Here is a 15,935-nt window from a genome sequence, read left to right as displayed (position 1 = left end):
AGGGATTATTAACAAACTCGGCTGCACTCACTGTTGTTGCGAGGCCGCTCCAATTTCATTTCAGCAAGGTTACAGCCCGGGTCCTGTTCGGCGGCCGTCCTATCATGATCACACCTCAGCCCTCTGATGCCGCGCCGCCCGGACATGATGTTCCTGATCATTCTCTGGGACTAATCAGTCTCAGGTCAATGCTGTGCGGTCCGCGATCTCGCCTGCAGGTCCAGCGCGGGGGGAGGGGGCGGGTGGTGTAATTATTGCCTCGAGTCTCCCTCCGAGTCCAGCCCTGCAGGGCTGCATCATGCCAATCTAAGACACAAATAGCGCGGCGGGTCGGGCCCGCGCTGCTTCTCCAACCTCATTTCCTGCCTGGACTGAAGTGAGAGGTCACATCCGACACACCCCCTCCACCCCCCCCCCGACTCCCCAACTCCCCACCCACCCCTTTATCGGCGCCAAAGAGTCTGTCAGCTGCCTTGTTACTGTTACGCAGCAACGATGACTCTGTTGGGCGGCAGGCCCCGCCCGGGTCTCTCCAGGCAGGCTACATACGTTTTTAAAATTGTTACATTGTTGTAGCAGAGAGTTGCGCACAGCACTCTGCTTTAGAGCACCGGCATGATTAAGACTGAGCCTTGCAAACGAAGCTATGGGCCGGGCCGCCGGCGCATGGGCACACACAGCTGGGTGTCAGAGGCGCTGGCAGACAGAGTGCCCAGTCAGTGGCTAAAATGCGTGACAATGCATTTCAGTGCGGTGATGCGGGAACACCACACTGAAATGCGTTAGCGTCACGCGTGATGCGTGACACTTGGCAGGCCTGCTGGCTGGATGGAATAAAAGCTTCAGTGCAGCCGAAGGGCCTTTGTTACTGACTGTCAAACTTCAATCGCGCACTTCCGGAGAGGGGACGGCGCCAGAGGGCGCACCTGTGAACACGTGATTACCGCTCCATCTGCCTGCGATGTTTGAAGACCCCGGCCCGGGCTCTGTGTATCCAGCCTGGGCAGCTGCTCTCTTTCGGGAGTGTCTTTTTGTGTTAAAAGCTCCGCTGCAGTGCTCGCTTGCACGAGGTTTACTCAGATGTGAAATAAAAGCGATCACTCATTTCCAGCCGTAGCGGAAGTCAGAAGCAAGACTGACTGTTGTTTGCCTGCTAATGTTAAAGGGGTTCCGTAGATCTATAGTTCGCAGAAGGAGTTTCCCACTCGATACTGACCAGAGGCGCAACTAGAGTCAAATTTCGGGGGCGGGGGGGAGTTGGTGGGGGGACGGGATGGGGGAGGCTATTAAAAAAATATAGGGGGGGGCTGATTCTTCAAACAAAAGGCAGATTGGAGCTGCAGGGGCCCTACGATGGGTGAAAACCATCAAAGCCTCATTAACAAGCAGAAGGTCTTTAAAAGACCTGTGAAGTACTCGGTGCGACCAGGGCCGGACTGGCCATAGCGGGCACCGGGCAATCCCCCGGTGCGCTACATGGGTGGGGGGGCCGGTTTGGGGCCGTTTTTGTTACAGCATCAGCCCTGTAACAAAATCGGCCCAAAACCAGCCCTGGCAAAGAGCTTGACGGCACCCATAACCCCCCGGATGGGGAGGGGGGGCGGCCGAGCATTTTGCCAGGGCCGGTTTTAGTTCCCAGTCAGGCCCTGGGTGCGGCTGTGTGTCTGCCCGGGAAGCTGTCTCAGCCCGGGCTGCCACACACGACGGAGAGTGGAGGGGGCCTGAATCCCTTTGAGTCCAATGGGAGTTGCGCGCCTGATGCTGACAACCACTTGATGCGGGTGCGGCATTTTAATGTAGAATAGGTGAGATTGGCTTTGACATTGGTATTTCTCTTGTTGTGTGCTAATCCCACACTCAGTGATGTCATATAAAGGCGCCTGGTGGAACGCGGGCACAGAGCAGATGGTTAGCGCCAGTCACCTCTGACCAAAAGGCACTGGGTACAGAGACTGGAACTGTTACTGATCCCGCCCTATGAAGAAAAAGTTGACACGCAAAATTAACATTTGTACATTTATTTAGTGCGGCTTATCACCGGTGAGGGTATCCGTGCGCTGTCTATGGGGAGATTAAGAGGTAGATCTACAAGAAAGTGCCGCAGAGTGGCACCGCAAGCCCTTTGGCTGCGCCACCCTGCAGCACTTTCAGAGCACAGGAATGCAACATATTTACAAGAATATGTTGCATTCCTGTGCTCTCGTCTACGCTGGCGCACAAACAGCTGCCAAGAGCCCGCGCAGGCACCCTTGCACCATGGTGCTAGGATGCCCTCGCAATGGGGAGATTGTTTTTGTGCAGGAAGGTGTCCCTTCCTGCATAAAAACAATCACTAAAGGATTTTTCCTCTTTCAATGCGTGCTGTAGAATGCAGCACACATTGAAAGAGGAAAAAACTAGGAGAAATGAAAACATTTCTCCTCGTTGCGCCTCACTACGCCACCTCTAGGGTGGCATGGCATTCACACGCTTCTTCAGATTGACGATTTCTCGTAAATCTGAAGATTTGTCTCATTCCATGGGTGTTGCGTGGGAACACCCACAGCAACACCCATGGAACGCCCCTTCAACGCAAAGTGCTGCGTGTGAAGGGGGCATATTTACAAGGAGAGGAAAAGTCACGCAGGGTGGCTTTTCCTCTCTTTGTAAATATGGAGGAGCCCCCTGCGCCACCATTACGTCACGAAAAGTGATGCCCCTAAGTGACTTGCCAAGAATCACAAGATGTTGCGCCGATGCTGAGACCCTAACACGGATCCCCATCCCCACAGTCATCAGCTCTGGGCACATGATACTAGTTGACAGCAGGGCAGTGCGCCGGGGAGCACCCAGGAGCAATATTTAACAAAGCAATTAACATGACTAACAGTTGCGATTCTTAGATGTGGGGCCCTTTCCAGCACGTTTGTACCCTTCTGTGCCCACCTACACCCAATTCTGTTTTGTTTCCCTTTTTGATTCTCACACTTTCTTCAGTGCCCATGACATGCTCTCACTTCTACTTTGCTTTTTAACAAGTCTCCACAATACTGATACAGAATATTTTGCTTTAGCCTTATCTCACACTTTGCCACCGGGACCCATACCCGGCATCTGATGACCCTGACAATGTTCTGGCCTACTGGTCTGACACTGCCGAATACGAGGCCTCTGTGGTTAAGAGTACTGAGTGTTATGAAGTTAGCACACTAGTAGCTGGGAGTGGGAGGAGCTAGGGGGCGAGAGGAAGAGGAGGAGTGGACGCAGGAAATGGGTAGTTAGAGCAGGGACAAGGTAGGAGTAACATGTTAAGAATAAAGCTCCTGTTATCACCAGAATAGTTGTTGTATTTATTGTAGCTGGATGCTACAACTGGCGACGAGGGGTGGGATTGAGCAAACCCCACTGTGCAGAGCCTCGAGAAAACGCCTTGTCCCCAGCAGCTGTCGCGCTGAAAACGCACTGCACACTGGAAGCGTGTGTCCCAAGTGCAAAGCTGAAAAGCAGGAATCGGGAGCCCACTCCGACCCTGTGGAGTGCCCCAGAGGTGTGGACGGCGCCCACGACGTGCTGCCAGCAAGCGCTGCTGCGAGCGCTGAGATTTGTGTCCAAGCGAAATTGGACGTCGGAAAACCTCACGCCCGATGCGTGAGGTTTAGGAGGCCATCGGCGGAAGAACGCGGGAACTGCGGAGGCAAGTCGGGAGCCCACCCCGATCTCACCTGATGTCCGTGGTGGTGGAGGAGAAGTGAATCCTGGCGTGGACTGCCCCAGAAGCCGACCGCCGGTGAGTTCTGAGTGCCCCCGAGTGAATGAGCCTGGAGAGCCAGCCTCGTGTGTGCCTGCAAGGACGGCGGCCATTTTGAAGTCAGGCGCCTAGTAAGGACAACCCTGTACAAGGCAACGGCGGCCATCTTGAAGTCAGGCGCTGGAGAGAAAACAAGCATTGGCAAAATAAACAAGCATTGGCGACTACAAGAAACAAGCATTGGCAAAGTAAACAAGCATTGGCGACTGAAAGAGACAAGCATTGGTAAAGCAAACAAGCATTGGCGACTACAAGAAACAAGCATTGGCAAAATAAACAAGCATTGGCGACTGAAAGAAACAAGCGGTGGCAAAGCAAACAAGCATTGGCGACTGAAAGGAACAAGCAGTGGAAAATAAATAAGCATTGGCAAAGACAAGTGAGATCGCTGCAGAATGTCCGACGAAGATGCTCAACTTCCACCCAGTGGATCACTTTTGCGAGCACCCGCTCCTATCAAGGTAACAACGGAAGGGAGCATGGGCCCCAAATGGCAAGAGTGGCTGGAAGAGTTTGAAGACTATATTGAAGGTTCAGACATCACTGATGAGAAAAAGAAACTGATTGCTCTGCGCAACCTGGCGGGGCGAGAGATAGTCAAGATACTCAAAGACCTGCCCGCTGCCGACGTCGATACTTATGTTAAAGCGTGTGAGGTTCTGAACAAGAAGTTTCTTCACAAGAGAAATGTAGACTATGAACGACACACATTTCACTCCGCCAGGCAAGGGAAGGATGAGCCCATGAGTGCCTTCATGGTGCGTCTGCGGAGACTAGCCAAGTACTGTGAATTTGATTCTTTCTCTACTGACGCTGCCATCAAATCCCAAATAATAGACGGATGTCATTCGGATCAGCTAAGGAGACGACTACTGAGGAAACCGCATGGATTGGATGAAATAGAGGAGATGACACGAGCTTATGATCAGGCGGAGAAGTACGCCGCTGTCATGGAAACGGAACACAAAGGGAGTCATGAACAGGCGCGACGCGTACACGCCAGGAGTGACAGTCGAAGAAGCTCCAGAGACAAACAATGGAGGTCGCACACATCCTCCCGTCAAGAGCAATCAGGCTATCAACGTCGAGAACCATGGAGGAAGGAGAGACGACAGGAAAGAGTGAGAAAGTGCTACCGATGTGGGTATGATTACCCTCATGTGGACAGCTGCCCGGCCATGGGCCAGAGATGCCGAAAGTGTGGTCGCACTAACCACTTCGAAGCGATGTGCGGGGATTACAACAAAGAGAAGCGAAGTGGCCACGCAGGTACTACACGATCTGACACACGAAGCAGAGCTCCAAGAGTGTCGCGGTCCGACACTCGAAGACACCATGCGCGAGCTGTCCAAGATCAGAAGGAGCGGTCCCCTGAATCGTCACATTCCAGCAGAGAGTCACGTCGGTCTCGGTGGGAGAGGAGGTCACCTTCCAGAGAATCCAGACCTTCGTCCCGAGACTCTGTCTACACCATTGAATATCTGAATTTGGCAGCAGACCCGGACCAGCTTAAGAGATACCCTCGGCTGGACATCAAAGTTGGAAATCACGACTCAAAGTTTGTATTAGACTCTGGTGCCTCCTTAAATTACATTCCAGTGACTGAATATGAAAGGATGAGTCCACGACCTCCCCTGACATTTGCACCTGTGAGAGTCTTCACGTGGATGGCTAAGAAGCCACTTCCCTGCCTAGGGAAATTCTCAACGACGCTTACACACGACAACACAACTATTTCAGCAGTCATCCACGTTATCAAGGGCCCTGAAGCAGACTGTCTTTTGAGCCTACCAACTGCTGAACGACTCCACCTGGTGGAAATTCTCTTCAAAGTTAGCGACATCCGAGACGTGACTCGCCTGTTTCCCAGGTTGTTTCAAGGTCTGGGCAAATTGAAAGACTGTCAAGTGCGACTGCACATCAACGAACAAGTCAGGCCTGTCGCCCAACACCCTAGGCGAGTACCATTTCACCTACAGGCCGCTGTTGAGGAAGAACTCCAAGATTTGTTGGCTGCGGACATCATTGAACGCACTGATGGCCCGACCCCATGGGTTTCGCCGGTCGTCATCGTTCCCAAAAAGGGCACGGCCAACAAAGTCAGACTCTGTGTGGACATGCGCTTGCCCAACACTGCGATAGAACGAGAGCGGCACCCGGGGCCACACTTGAGCGACATGATCGCAGCACTTAACGGAGCCACTGTGTTTTCCAAATTGGATTTGAATAAAGGTTACCATCAACTGGAATTGGAAGCAGGGTCTAGATACATCACTACTTTTGCAACTCACCTGGGGTTGTTTAGATATAAAAGACTGAGCTTCGGTGTGTCCTCGGCGGCCGAGATATTTCAGGAAATGATCCGGCAAGTTATTCAAAACATTCCAAACACGCTCAACTATAGCGATGACATCCTTGTCTATGGTTCTGACGTCAGAGAGCACGACATTGCGCTCAATCGTGTGTGCCATCCCTTATTGGCAGCCAATTTGACTTTGAACAAAGAGAAATGCGAGTTTCACCAGACCACGCTGAAGTTTTTCGGTCACATCTTTTCTGGTGCTGGCATGAAACCTGATCCTGACAAAATCATGACTTTAAACAGCACAAAGAGTCCCCGAGATGTCGGCGACCTCAGATCGTTCCTGGGAATGGCCAGTTATTGTGCTCGCTACATTAAGGATTACGCTACAATCAGCCACCCCCTCCGCATGCTAACCAAGCAGGGTCAGCCGTTTGAATGGACTCCCCAATGTGAGCAGGCATTCAAGGAAATCAAGAAGGCGGTGGAATCGGCAAATCACTTGTCATATTTCAACCCAAAGCGAAAAACTGAAATAACTGTAGATGCAAGTCCGGTGGGTCTGGGAGCGATCCTGGCACAATATGAGAATGACTCAGATCAACGCTGCATCATTGCCTACGCGAGTCGTAGTCTGACTGAGCCGGAACGAGCCTACTCCCAACCCGAAAAGGAAAGCCTAGCCGTGGTATGGGCATGTGAACATTTTCATGTCTTTATTTACGGAAAACATTTCACTCTAATTACAGATCATCAAGCTCTCATCACCATCTATGGAAATCCAAGATCCAAGATGCCCCCGAGGATCGAAAGGTGGGGCCTACGGTTACAAGAATATACCTTCACTATACTTCACAAACCAGGGAAGTCTGAAAATCCAGCGGACTACATGTCCCGGCATCCTCTACCATCATCAGCTTCCAGATCCTCCATTGCGGAAGAGTACATTCATTTTGTAACGGATCAAGCCCTTCCTCCAGCTATCCCTATGGAGACTATTCGGGAGATGACAGCACAGGATGTCATCTTGCAGCGGGTCCTTCACAAAATCCGCAATAATAGATGGAGGCATGATCCTCAGGACGATAAAGCTGATTCCTTGACTCAACGTGAACTACAAGCCTTCCGGCATGTGAGTGGTGAGCTTTCTGTCACGACTGATGGCATATTGTTGCGTGATCAGAGGATTGTAATTCCTACACAACTGAGACAAGGAGTGGTTGCTCTTGCACATGAAGGACATCGAGGAATAGTGTCGACCAAACGAGCACTAAGGGAACGAGTGTGGTTTCCGTTCCTTGATCAACTAGTGGAAGTCACCTTGAAAGATTGCCATCTCTGCCAACTCACCAGCAAGGGCGATTCTCCAGCTCCTTTACATATGACCAGCCTGCCCAGTGGTGTGTGGCAAGAAATCGCCATAGACTTTTATGGACCGCTGTCATCGGGCAAATATGTGCTGGCCATCATTGATGAGTATTCCAGGTACCCCATTGCCTGTTTTGTGTCATCTACGAACACTGCCAGTACTCTCAAAGTCCTTGATGAAGTCTTTGCAGCGTGGGGAGTTCCCAAGATTGTTAAATCAGACAACGGACCTCCTTTCAACGGAAATGACTTTGCTGCTTTTGCGAAGCACCTAGACTTTCATCACCGCAGGATCACGCCTCTCTGGCCACAGGCGAATGGGACAATTGAGAGGTTCATGGCCACCCTCAAGAAAACCTTCCAACATGCTACCGTGGAAGGGAGAGACTTACAAACAGCACTCAATGAAGTTCTTCGAGCTTATCGTACAACTCCTCATGCTACGACTGGCCAATGCCCGGCGACTCTCATGCTGGGACGTCCCATGAGGAATCGCATTCCCACGTGGGATGGAGCCCTGGAAGTATCATCATCTGAGAAGGACTCGTGGGAAATGAGAGCCACTGATGACCGCAACAAAAGAAAAATGAAGGCCTATGCTGACAACCGGAGGAGAGCACGGTCATTATCATTAAATGAAGGGGACAGTGTTATTGTCAAGCAAGATATGCAGAAAAAGACTGACTGTCCATTCAAGGATGAACCGCTGGTGGTCACCAGAAGAAAAGGGACTATGGTAACTGCGGAGTCCGAGCAGTGGCGAGTTACGAGAAACATCTCGCACTTCAAGAAACTGCCAACTGACACCTCAAGAACCATGATGAGTGACATACACAATCCCAGAGTTGAAGAACCACAGCCAAATGGTCAAGAGAACATTGCTCCGATCACTGAGACATTGAGTACTGATGGTCTGAGGGCCAGGTCGCCACGACCTCATTGTGACATACGTCCACCCAAGAGACTGATTGAGGAGATGGACTAAGAAGTCAGTATGCTCTGTTTGTTTTGTTACAAAGGGGGGAGATGTTATGAAGTTAGCACACTAGTAGCTGGGAGTGGGAGGAGCTAGGGGGCGAGAGGAAGAGGAGGAGTGGACGCAGGAAATGGGTAGTTAGAGCAGGGACAAGGTAGGAGTAACATGTTAAGAATAAAGCTCCTGTTATCACCAGAATAGTTGTTGTATTTATTGTAGCTGGATGCTACACTGAGGTGCCGCTGTCAAAAAAGGGGCCCATGTGTGGGTAACCATCAACCTTTTCAAATGTGCTGCTTAACCTAGCCTATATTTATGATATATTCACTCGCTCACCACAGCCCAGAAAATAGAGGCACCGGTACTATGGCAGTTGCTGAAGTGTTTTTTATTCACCACACAGCCAGGCTTTACGCATTTCGCTAGCTCGTAGCCCTGCTCACATTTATAGTATAAACATTTGATTAACCAACATATTTTATGAGCCACCGCCTCAATTCCCTGTATTGTGCCAAGTGGCACGCTCTACCCTCATCTCATGTACCCACAACTCCGGGCAGGGGTACAAATAAAGGAGAGGCTGAGACCTCGTATTTACCAGTAACCGGTGCCCTGGGTCCATTCTGCACTGTGTCCGCTGCCTCATGACATAGGCGACGAGGAGCGGGCCCTGCACTGCCACTCCTGGGTCACGCCACAACGTACAGTGAACAAACCCAGTGTACACACACAAATCGAAGCCTGGGGAGATAAAAGGCCGCTGATTGCAGCATGACCGGCAAGCCCCTTAGAGGGCCAGTGCTTAATTTATCAAAAAAAAGTGCCAGGGGTCTCGTCAGGAGACCCCTGCACTACACATTGCCCCTGCTATGGTGCCAATGATAGTAACAACACAGCTACTAACCATCACACTCCTACGTGTGTGACAGTTCAGACTATTTCAGGCCCCCAAAGCTATAAGAATGGCTTGGGCTGCAGGTAATAGTCATCTTTAATGTATATTGAATTAATAATTAATTGTTGTTGTGGTGACCTCTAAAGACCTCTATTAGCCATACACCGCAACCTTGTGGTATGCTGTCACAAGCACCAGTGCTGACAACTAAGTGCCTGTGCCAAGCACCGAAACCCCCCTCCCCCAGCTCAAATTAAGCACTGCCGAGGTCACATCTTTGGAAAAACTATAAATCAAAGGAAAGGAAACCTGATGGGTGAGTGGAACAGGAGAGACAGTGAACTGAGAAACTAGGAATATTTTGTGAGGTCGATAAATAAATAATATGTAATATAATAGTGTGCAGTCCAGGAGGCAGGCTAGGAAGGTAGTAAAACATCAGGAAACAACCCCACAGAATGGTTAGACTGTGTTGCAGAGGGTAGCCACAACCACAGCAAGCGGTCGTTAAGAGACTGAAGCACCTCAGAGACCAGACAACTGTAAAAAAAAAAATATGGGACGAGAGGCGAGTGAAGAAACCCACAAAATGGGTGGCATCGAAAAGGCAAATAACAACCAAGCAGCTGTTTCTGTTGTAATGGGGCTCAAGCAGAGGTACCTGGACAGAACATTGGTCTGGCCACCCACCACCACTGCCCACCATGCCGCTACAAGTGCTGCACCCACCCCACTAATGCCCTTCATGGAACTGGCAGCCCTGGGCACAGCAGCAGCTTGATGTCAGGTATGCATGGCATGCCTAAATCACTATCTTAAAACAACGAGAGAAGCAGATGGTACTGTCAGAAGATACCGTTTGAAAGCAGGATGCGCCAAAAAGAGCAAGCAATTAAAAGGGAATCATTGACAACATACTTTCTTGGTCTTGTGGTTCCCCCTTTGGGTTTTCAAACTCTGTCTGAATGGGCCATTCATAATTTCCTGTTCAACTACAGAAACACCCCTCACCCCTACAGTACCATCTTGAGCATCATGTTTGGCCGAGCTGTCGGGGATTCCATTCCAAAAGGACCTTCCTCGGAAGCGTGGGTGGGCCCTCGACAGGCATGCTAGCCAGTATTGCCAGCTAAAGAGTAGTAAATAGACCAGCATGAAGCATCATACTAAGCCAGGTAGGTAGAAGGTGGGCGCTGAGATTCTTATAAATGATTGTTAACCAGGACGAAAGTCCAAATGTAACCAGGAGGAAAGTTCAAGACACCTGTTGAGTGAGGTGCACGGACGGTGAGTGAGATTGAAGAACTATGGTCACGGCAACTTGGTCTCCAAACTAGTAACATGCAAGCATCTTTCTTCAAGAAACATAAAGCCATGGAAGACAAACTGGGACACAATACCATGGTCGACCACCTAGGGGCATATTTACAATGAAATGGTGCAGCACTGCAAGCAATTTAGCTGTGCTGCGTTGTTTCAAAAACACAGGGATACCGCGTATTTACAAGATTATGGCAGACCCCTGTGTTTTCCTTTGTGCCGGCACTAAAAAAGCTGCCTGTTGCCACCACCGGCAATCTTGCACCATGGTGTAGGGGTGCCTGTGTTGCAGGGATGATTGTGTTTGTGCAGGAAGGAACATCTTCCAGCACAAAAAAAATAATTATTGGCATTTTGCTCCTTCCATGTGTGCTGCAGCACACATAGAAAGAGCAAAAAACGAGGAAAAATAAAATTATTTCTCCTCGTTACGGCACTCTAACGCCTCCTTTTGAAAGACGTTAGTTTTTGGCCCTGCCTCAGACTTATAGATCCATGTAAATCAGGAACAGTATCAACAAGCAAAGGGTGTTGTGTGGGAACGCCCACACCAACACCCATTGTTCGCCCCTTTTCCGCAGAAAACTGTGGCAGAAGGGCTATATTGATAAGGTAGTATCAAGCCATGCAAAGTGGCTTAGCGCAGCATTGTAAATATGGAGCAGGGCATTGAGCCACTGGAGCGTAAAAAAAAAGTGACGTTCGGGTGGCGCAATCCCCTTGTAAATGTGCCCCTATGTTTGGTCAGATGGAGTTATGATTGAGTGGCAGGAGTGGAATCTTATCCGGATCATACACACCCAGTTAATTGGTGCAGGGCCGGCCTAAGGCATGTGCAAGCTGTGCACCTGCACAGGGCCGCCAAACCCCAGGGGCCGTCACGCCAATATATATCCTTAGATACATATTTGCGTGGCGGCCCCTGGCAGGGATTTGGCGGTCTCGGGCCCCCTACCTACACTCCCTGCTCAGGGCCTCCGTGAGCCTAGAGCCGGCCCTGATTGGTGGATGTTACACCTTCAGCAGGAAGCTGAGATGCCTCTTTGACAGAGGACAGTGAGCCAACCAGGAGAAGGCTCCGCCACTATTTGAGCATGCTTATTGTCTATTTAGGAATCTGTTGGTAGTAAACATTCTACAGATCCGCCGCCTCGCTATATTCCTTGCTATATTCCTCATGGATGTCGAAAAATAAAGCTTTTAATGTATGTCCGTAATATAAATCAATATGTAAATGTTTACCTAGCGTTGCTCTGAGTTTAGTCGCCTTCTAACTGGTGGTTCTTCATTATGGTTTTGAACCTAAACGTGGCACTTATTTGTTTTTTTGCGTAAGGTTATTGCCATTAAATAAAAGGGAACCCATTTAATAACAATGCACACATCATATAGATTCAGTTATAGAGCTATAGACATCATACATAACGAAGTGGACAGCTTTCTAAACGAGTTTTTGCTCATCATTGACCATTGCTTTGCAACATAGCTCCCGCCCAGTACAAGATTTTATATTCACCACTAGATGGCAGCATGCTCTCATAAAAAAACAATTAAACAATTCTGGAAAAATAGCGCTTTCCCAATGACATTTACCGTTCTGCTTCTTTTGCAGCTGGACACGTTGGCAAACGTTAGCCCCGCAGTGGCCTGCCACCTGGCCATCCTCGCCATGGCTCGTAGTGACGCGGACTGGAAACTGCTTCTCTCAGCCTGGGTCGCCACGCATGACGCGGAGCGCCAGCAGCTGCTGCAGCGCCTCACCGAGAGCTTTCTAGGTAACTGCACATTCCAAAGGACCTTTCTATCACAGCAGTCCTTCTATGCTTAGTGTGTAGAGACTAGCAAACTGTAGCTGTTTTCTATAAATATTGCATTAACAGATAATTGGATACACGCTGAAACCACAGGATCTCTTTTATTTGACGGGTTTATGTCCACAAATTAGAAGGTGGCAATATAAATGGCACTTTAAGGCTGGATTTATGTTTTTTGCCAACAATACTGAAGTCAAGAAAAAAAACGTCATTTGAAACTCAAACAGTTAAGTGATGTAATTAAGCGTCTGTGATTACTATAACACCACAAATTAATTGCTTAGTAAATTACAAATAACGCTAAGGTTACCAGATGATTCAATCGCATCTTGGGCACCATGTTCCAGTGCTGGGCGTTCCTTCTTAAAATAATTCTTTTCAGGTGTGTTAGTTCAAATGGTTTTCTTGACGTGAACCTTAATTGTAACTCCCAGAATGGATTGATAGTGAAAGGAAACCTCAGGCTGGAAATTGCGTCACCGATTGACGAGTTCATCTGGTAACCAACCTCACACCGTACCATTTATCAGAATCTAGAACGAGGCACGTGCACTCGAACGGGCAGTGGTGAGCAGCCTCGGATTGGTAACACGGGCATTCGGGCAATGCCCTAGGGGCCGGTGTCTGAGATCCATCCTGCTGTGGGCTGCTTTTTTGAGCAGTCTGGGGCCGATTTGGGCGGTGTCTCTATTTTCGGAATACAGCCAGCGGCCCAGTGGGTGGCTGCTGAGTGACCTTTCTGCAGGCAGATGGGCGCTCATTGCCACCCCCCTCCTCCCCCAGCAACACCGCCGGTCCCCCACCTCCGGTATAGCAACAGGCAGAGGTAACACTCCCTTTGCACATACTGAGCGGGACAGGGGGCCTCAGTAGAAGAGGCCTCACTTGTTTTCAGGTGTGTTTCACTAGTGTAAACTAATGCGTGCATTTTTTTTAAGCCCCCCCCCCCCCTCTTTTTTAATGCAATTACGCTGAAGCAGTGATTTGAGGAAAGGCATTATGTAAATGAGGGGGCCGATTTTTTTTTGTGTGCCCGGGCCGATTTTCAATCCCAATCCGACCCTGGTGGTGAGGCCACATGTCACAGTTGCTCAGAACTCACTCTCACAAGCTGACATTCAGGACCTCGGGACGAATGGGGGGTAAAGAAGAAAGACTGGAGCTGTACCCAAAATAAACTGGTTGATTGAGATATGTTCCTAACCCGTCTCCATCTCACAGATGTTCAGACTTGTAAGACCCGAATGACCCAGATATCCAGGGAAAGGGAATGGGTTATCACTCACTTGTACAGAATAGCGTCAGAAGCTTCCAGACATGTTAACTGAAAGAAATGGACGAAGTTAAGTGCACCGAGATAGACAATGTGTTGTGTCGTAGTAAGAAGTTCCAGTAGTCTTGATTAGGTTACAGATGATAAGTTTATTGATCTTAGATGGTTAGATAGGTTTTGCAGTAGATATGTAATATAAGGGTGTAGCACGGTTACAACGAATTTTTTACAACGCACTACCATTACATCGCAACTTTTACCACGCAAACCATTACAACGCAATGCGCTGGGGGGCGCTCTAGGATAGGGAATGTATTTAATATACTATCCAACACCTTCCCTGCTATCCACGGGGACTGGAGTTGGAATAGTAAATTAAATAATTCACTATCCAGCGCCTAAAAGCATTATGCGTTGTAATGGACTGCGTGGTAAAAACCGCGTTGTAAAGGCATGCGTGGTAAAAGCATGCGTTGTAGTGACACCAATCCAATATAAGCCCCACCAGGAGCAGCCTCTCTGCTGCTCAGCCCAGGATCCAACTGACACAGTCCAACTCACAGCATACCACACATTCCAATGACATCACCATTCACACTAACATTCTACTCTCACTGGCTGAACAGCAGAGGCAGAGAAACAGGGAAGATGGAAACCTTAGATATAACTCACCTTCCCTCTTTATTAAATGAACAAAGAGAAAGCAAATATAAATAGTAACATTACAGTAACATCACAGTAATACTGAAGAAACTTGCCAGAAGAAGAATTGCAAATGCATATAAGTTATGAAAAACATACTAAAATAAGCAAGTAGAAAAGTGAAGATAAAGGAAGCAATAAAGGAAAAGAAAACATGAAGTAAAATACAAAGTGTGAACAGAATTGTAATGAGTAAAACACGAAAAAGTAAAGTAATACACGAAAATAGAGTAAAAGACTTAGGAAACTAGAAAAGACGCATCTCCTTCCTTATCAGAGAAAAATTGAAGCAGAAAATTTTAAAAAGGAAGAAAATTGTAAAACAACGGAAAAGCAAACAGAGAAAATATACATGTACAAGAAGTAAGTATACCATGAAAACTAACAAAGAAGTAGTGCACCATTGTAACCACCACAACTACACCAACTGGCCAGACTGGCGAGAAGAATGGAACCACTGAACACAAAACATGAAGAAAGAAAACAACGCAAAAAAAATAAGCAATGGGTCACCGGCACCCAAATCAGAAAGCAATCAAAAGTAAATAACAGATGCAATCGTAAGTAAATAACGGGTGACTAGACCCTAACAGAGATCAAGCAGAAGATGGAAACACCCACAAGAAAGCAAAACAGGTGAAATGCAAAAGAAAGCTAAACAGGTGGCATGCACCTAACACATCATCCCAAAGAAAGACATGTAGTGAAAAGTGTAAAATGGTGAAAACACATTAAAGTGAATCCCCAAGCAGAAAATGCAAGAAAAATGTGATCTGGGTAAACTGTACAACACGGAAGATAAGAGTACAATCACACCTCAAGTTAGACCACACGTGAAAGTGCAGGGAAAATGCGATCTGGGTGACTTGAACTACATAGCAAATAAAAATTCTGTCACACCTCAATTTAGATCACATATGAAAACCTGCACACAATAAACAAATGCACTGTAAGTAAAATCATGTAAAGAATCAGAAGGACTGTAGAGTTGTGGTCTAGCTTCCCCGAGTCACGTGACCCGGGGAAATGCTGAGGTGCGGATGTGATGAGGGGGGCGGCATTGGGACTGGAGCGAGAGAGACAGCAAGACCGACTCTTCCCTGTTAAATGTTAATTACTTGAATAAAGCGAAGGTTGGACAAGTACCGTGATCTCCGCCTTTCCTTCTTAGGGGGCTGACTTTCCCGACACCACAGTGGCGACGAGGAGGTAGGACTTCTGCACCACGGGCCCTCCGTCCAGGTAGGGGAGGGCTGGTGCATGTCCCGGTCAGTGGCGCACCACTTCACTTGCGCTTCTCCCAGCTCCTTTTTCTCGGGGCAGCTCTCCCGCTGTGCAGCCTTGGCGCGCATTCCAGCGCGCGGCGCTTGGCCTACGCTGACCCCACACTCTGCGCACATTTCAGCGCACGGCGTCCCAATCACGCTCTCCTGGGCGCAGTGAGGCCTGTACAAAGAAGTGGCCACTACCAGGCCTAAATACACAGAGGGGAAAAAAT

At 48.8% G+C, this 15,935-nt stretch overlaps 1 protein-coding gene across 1 annotated transcript in view; it reads left to right on the top strand.

Moving 5' to 3' along the window:
- The window catches only part of LOC144822741 (uncharacterized), a 2,085,503-nt gene that overhangs the window by 730,624 nt on the left and 1,338,944 nt on the right, over window positions 1-15,935 (top strand). Inside the window, exon 53 of the mRNA XM_078680596.1 lies at window positions 12,261-12,423. Coding sequence (XP_078536722.1) covers window positions 12,261-12,423 — 163 coding nt within the window. The remainder of the gene's footprint in view (window positions 1-12,260; window positions 12,424-15,935) is intronic.

Source organism: Lissotriton helveticus, chromosome 3_1, assembly GCF_964261635.1.
Source record: "Lissotriton helveticus chromosome 3_1, aLisHel1.1, whole genome shotgun sequence".
Lineage (NCBI taxonomy): Eukaryota > Metazoa > Chordata > Amphibia > Caudata > Salamandridae > Lissotriton > Lissotriton helveticus.
The sequence above is the reverse complement of the archived record's forward strand: the minus strand, read 5'-3'. Positions and strand labels throughout refer to the sequence as shown.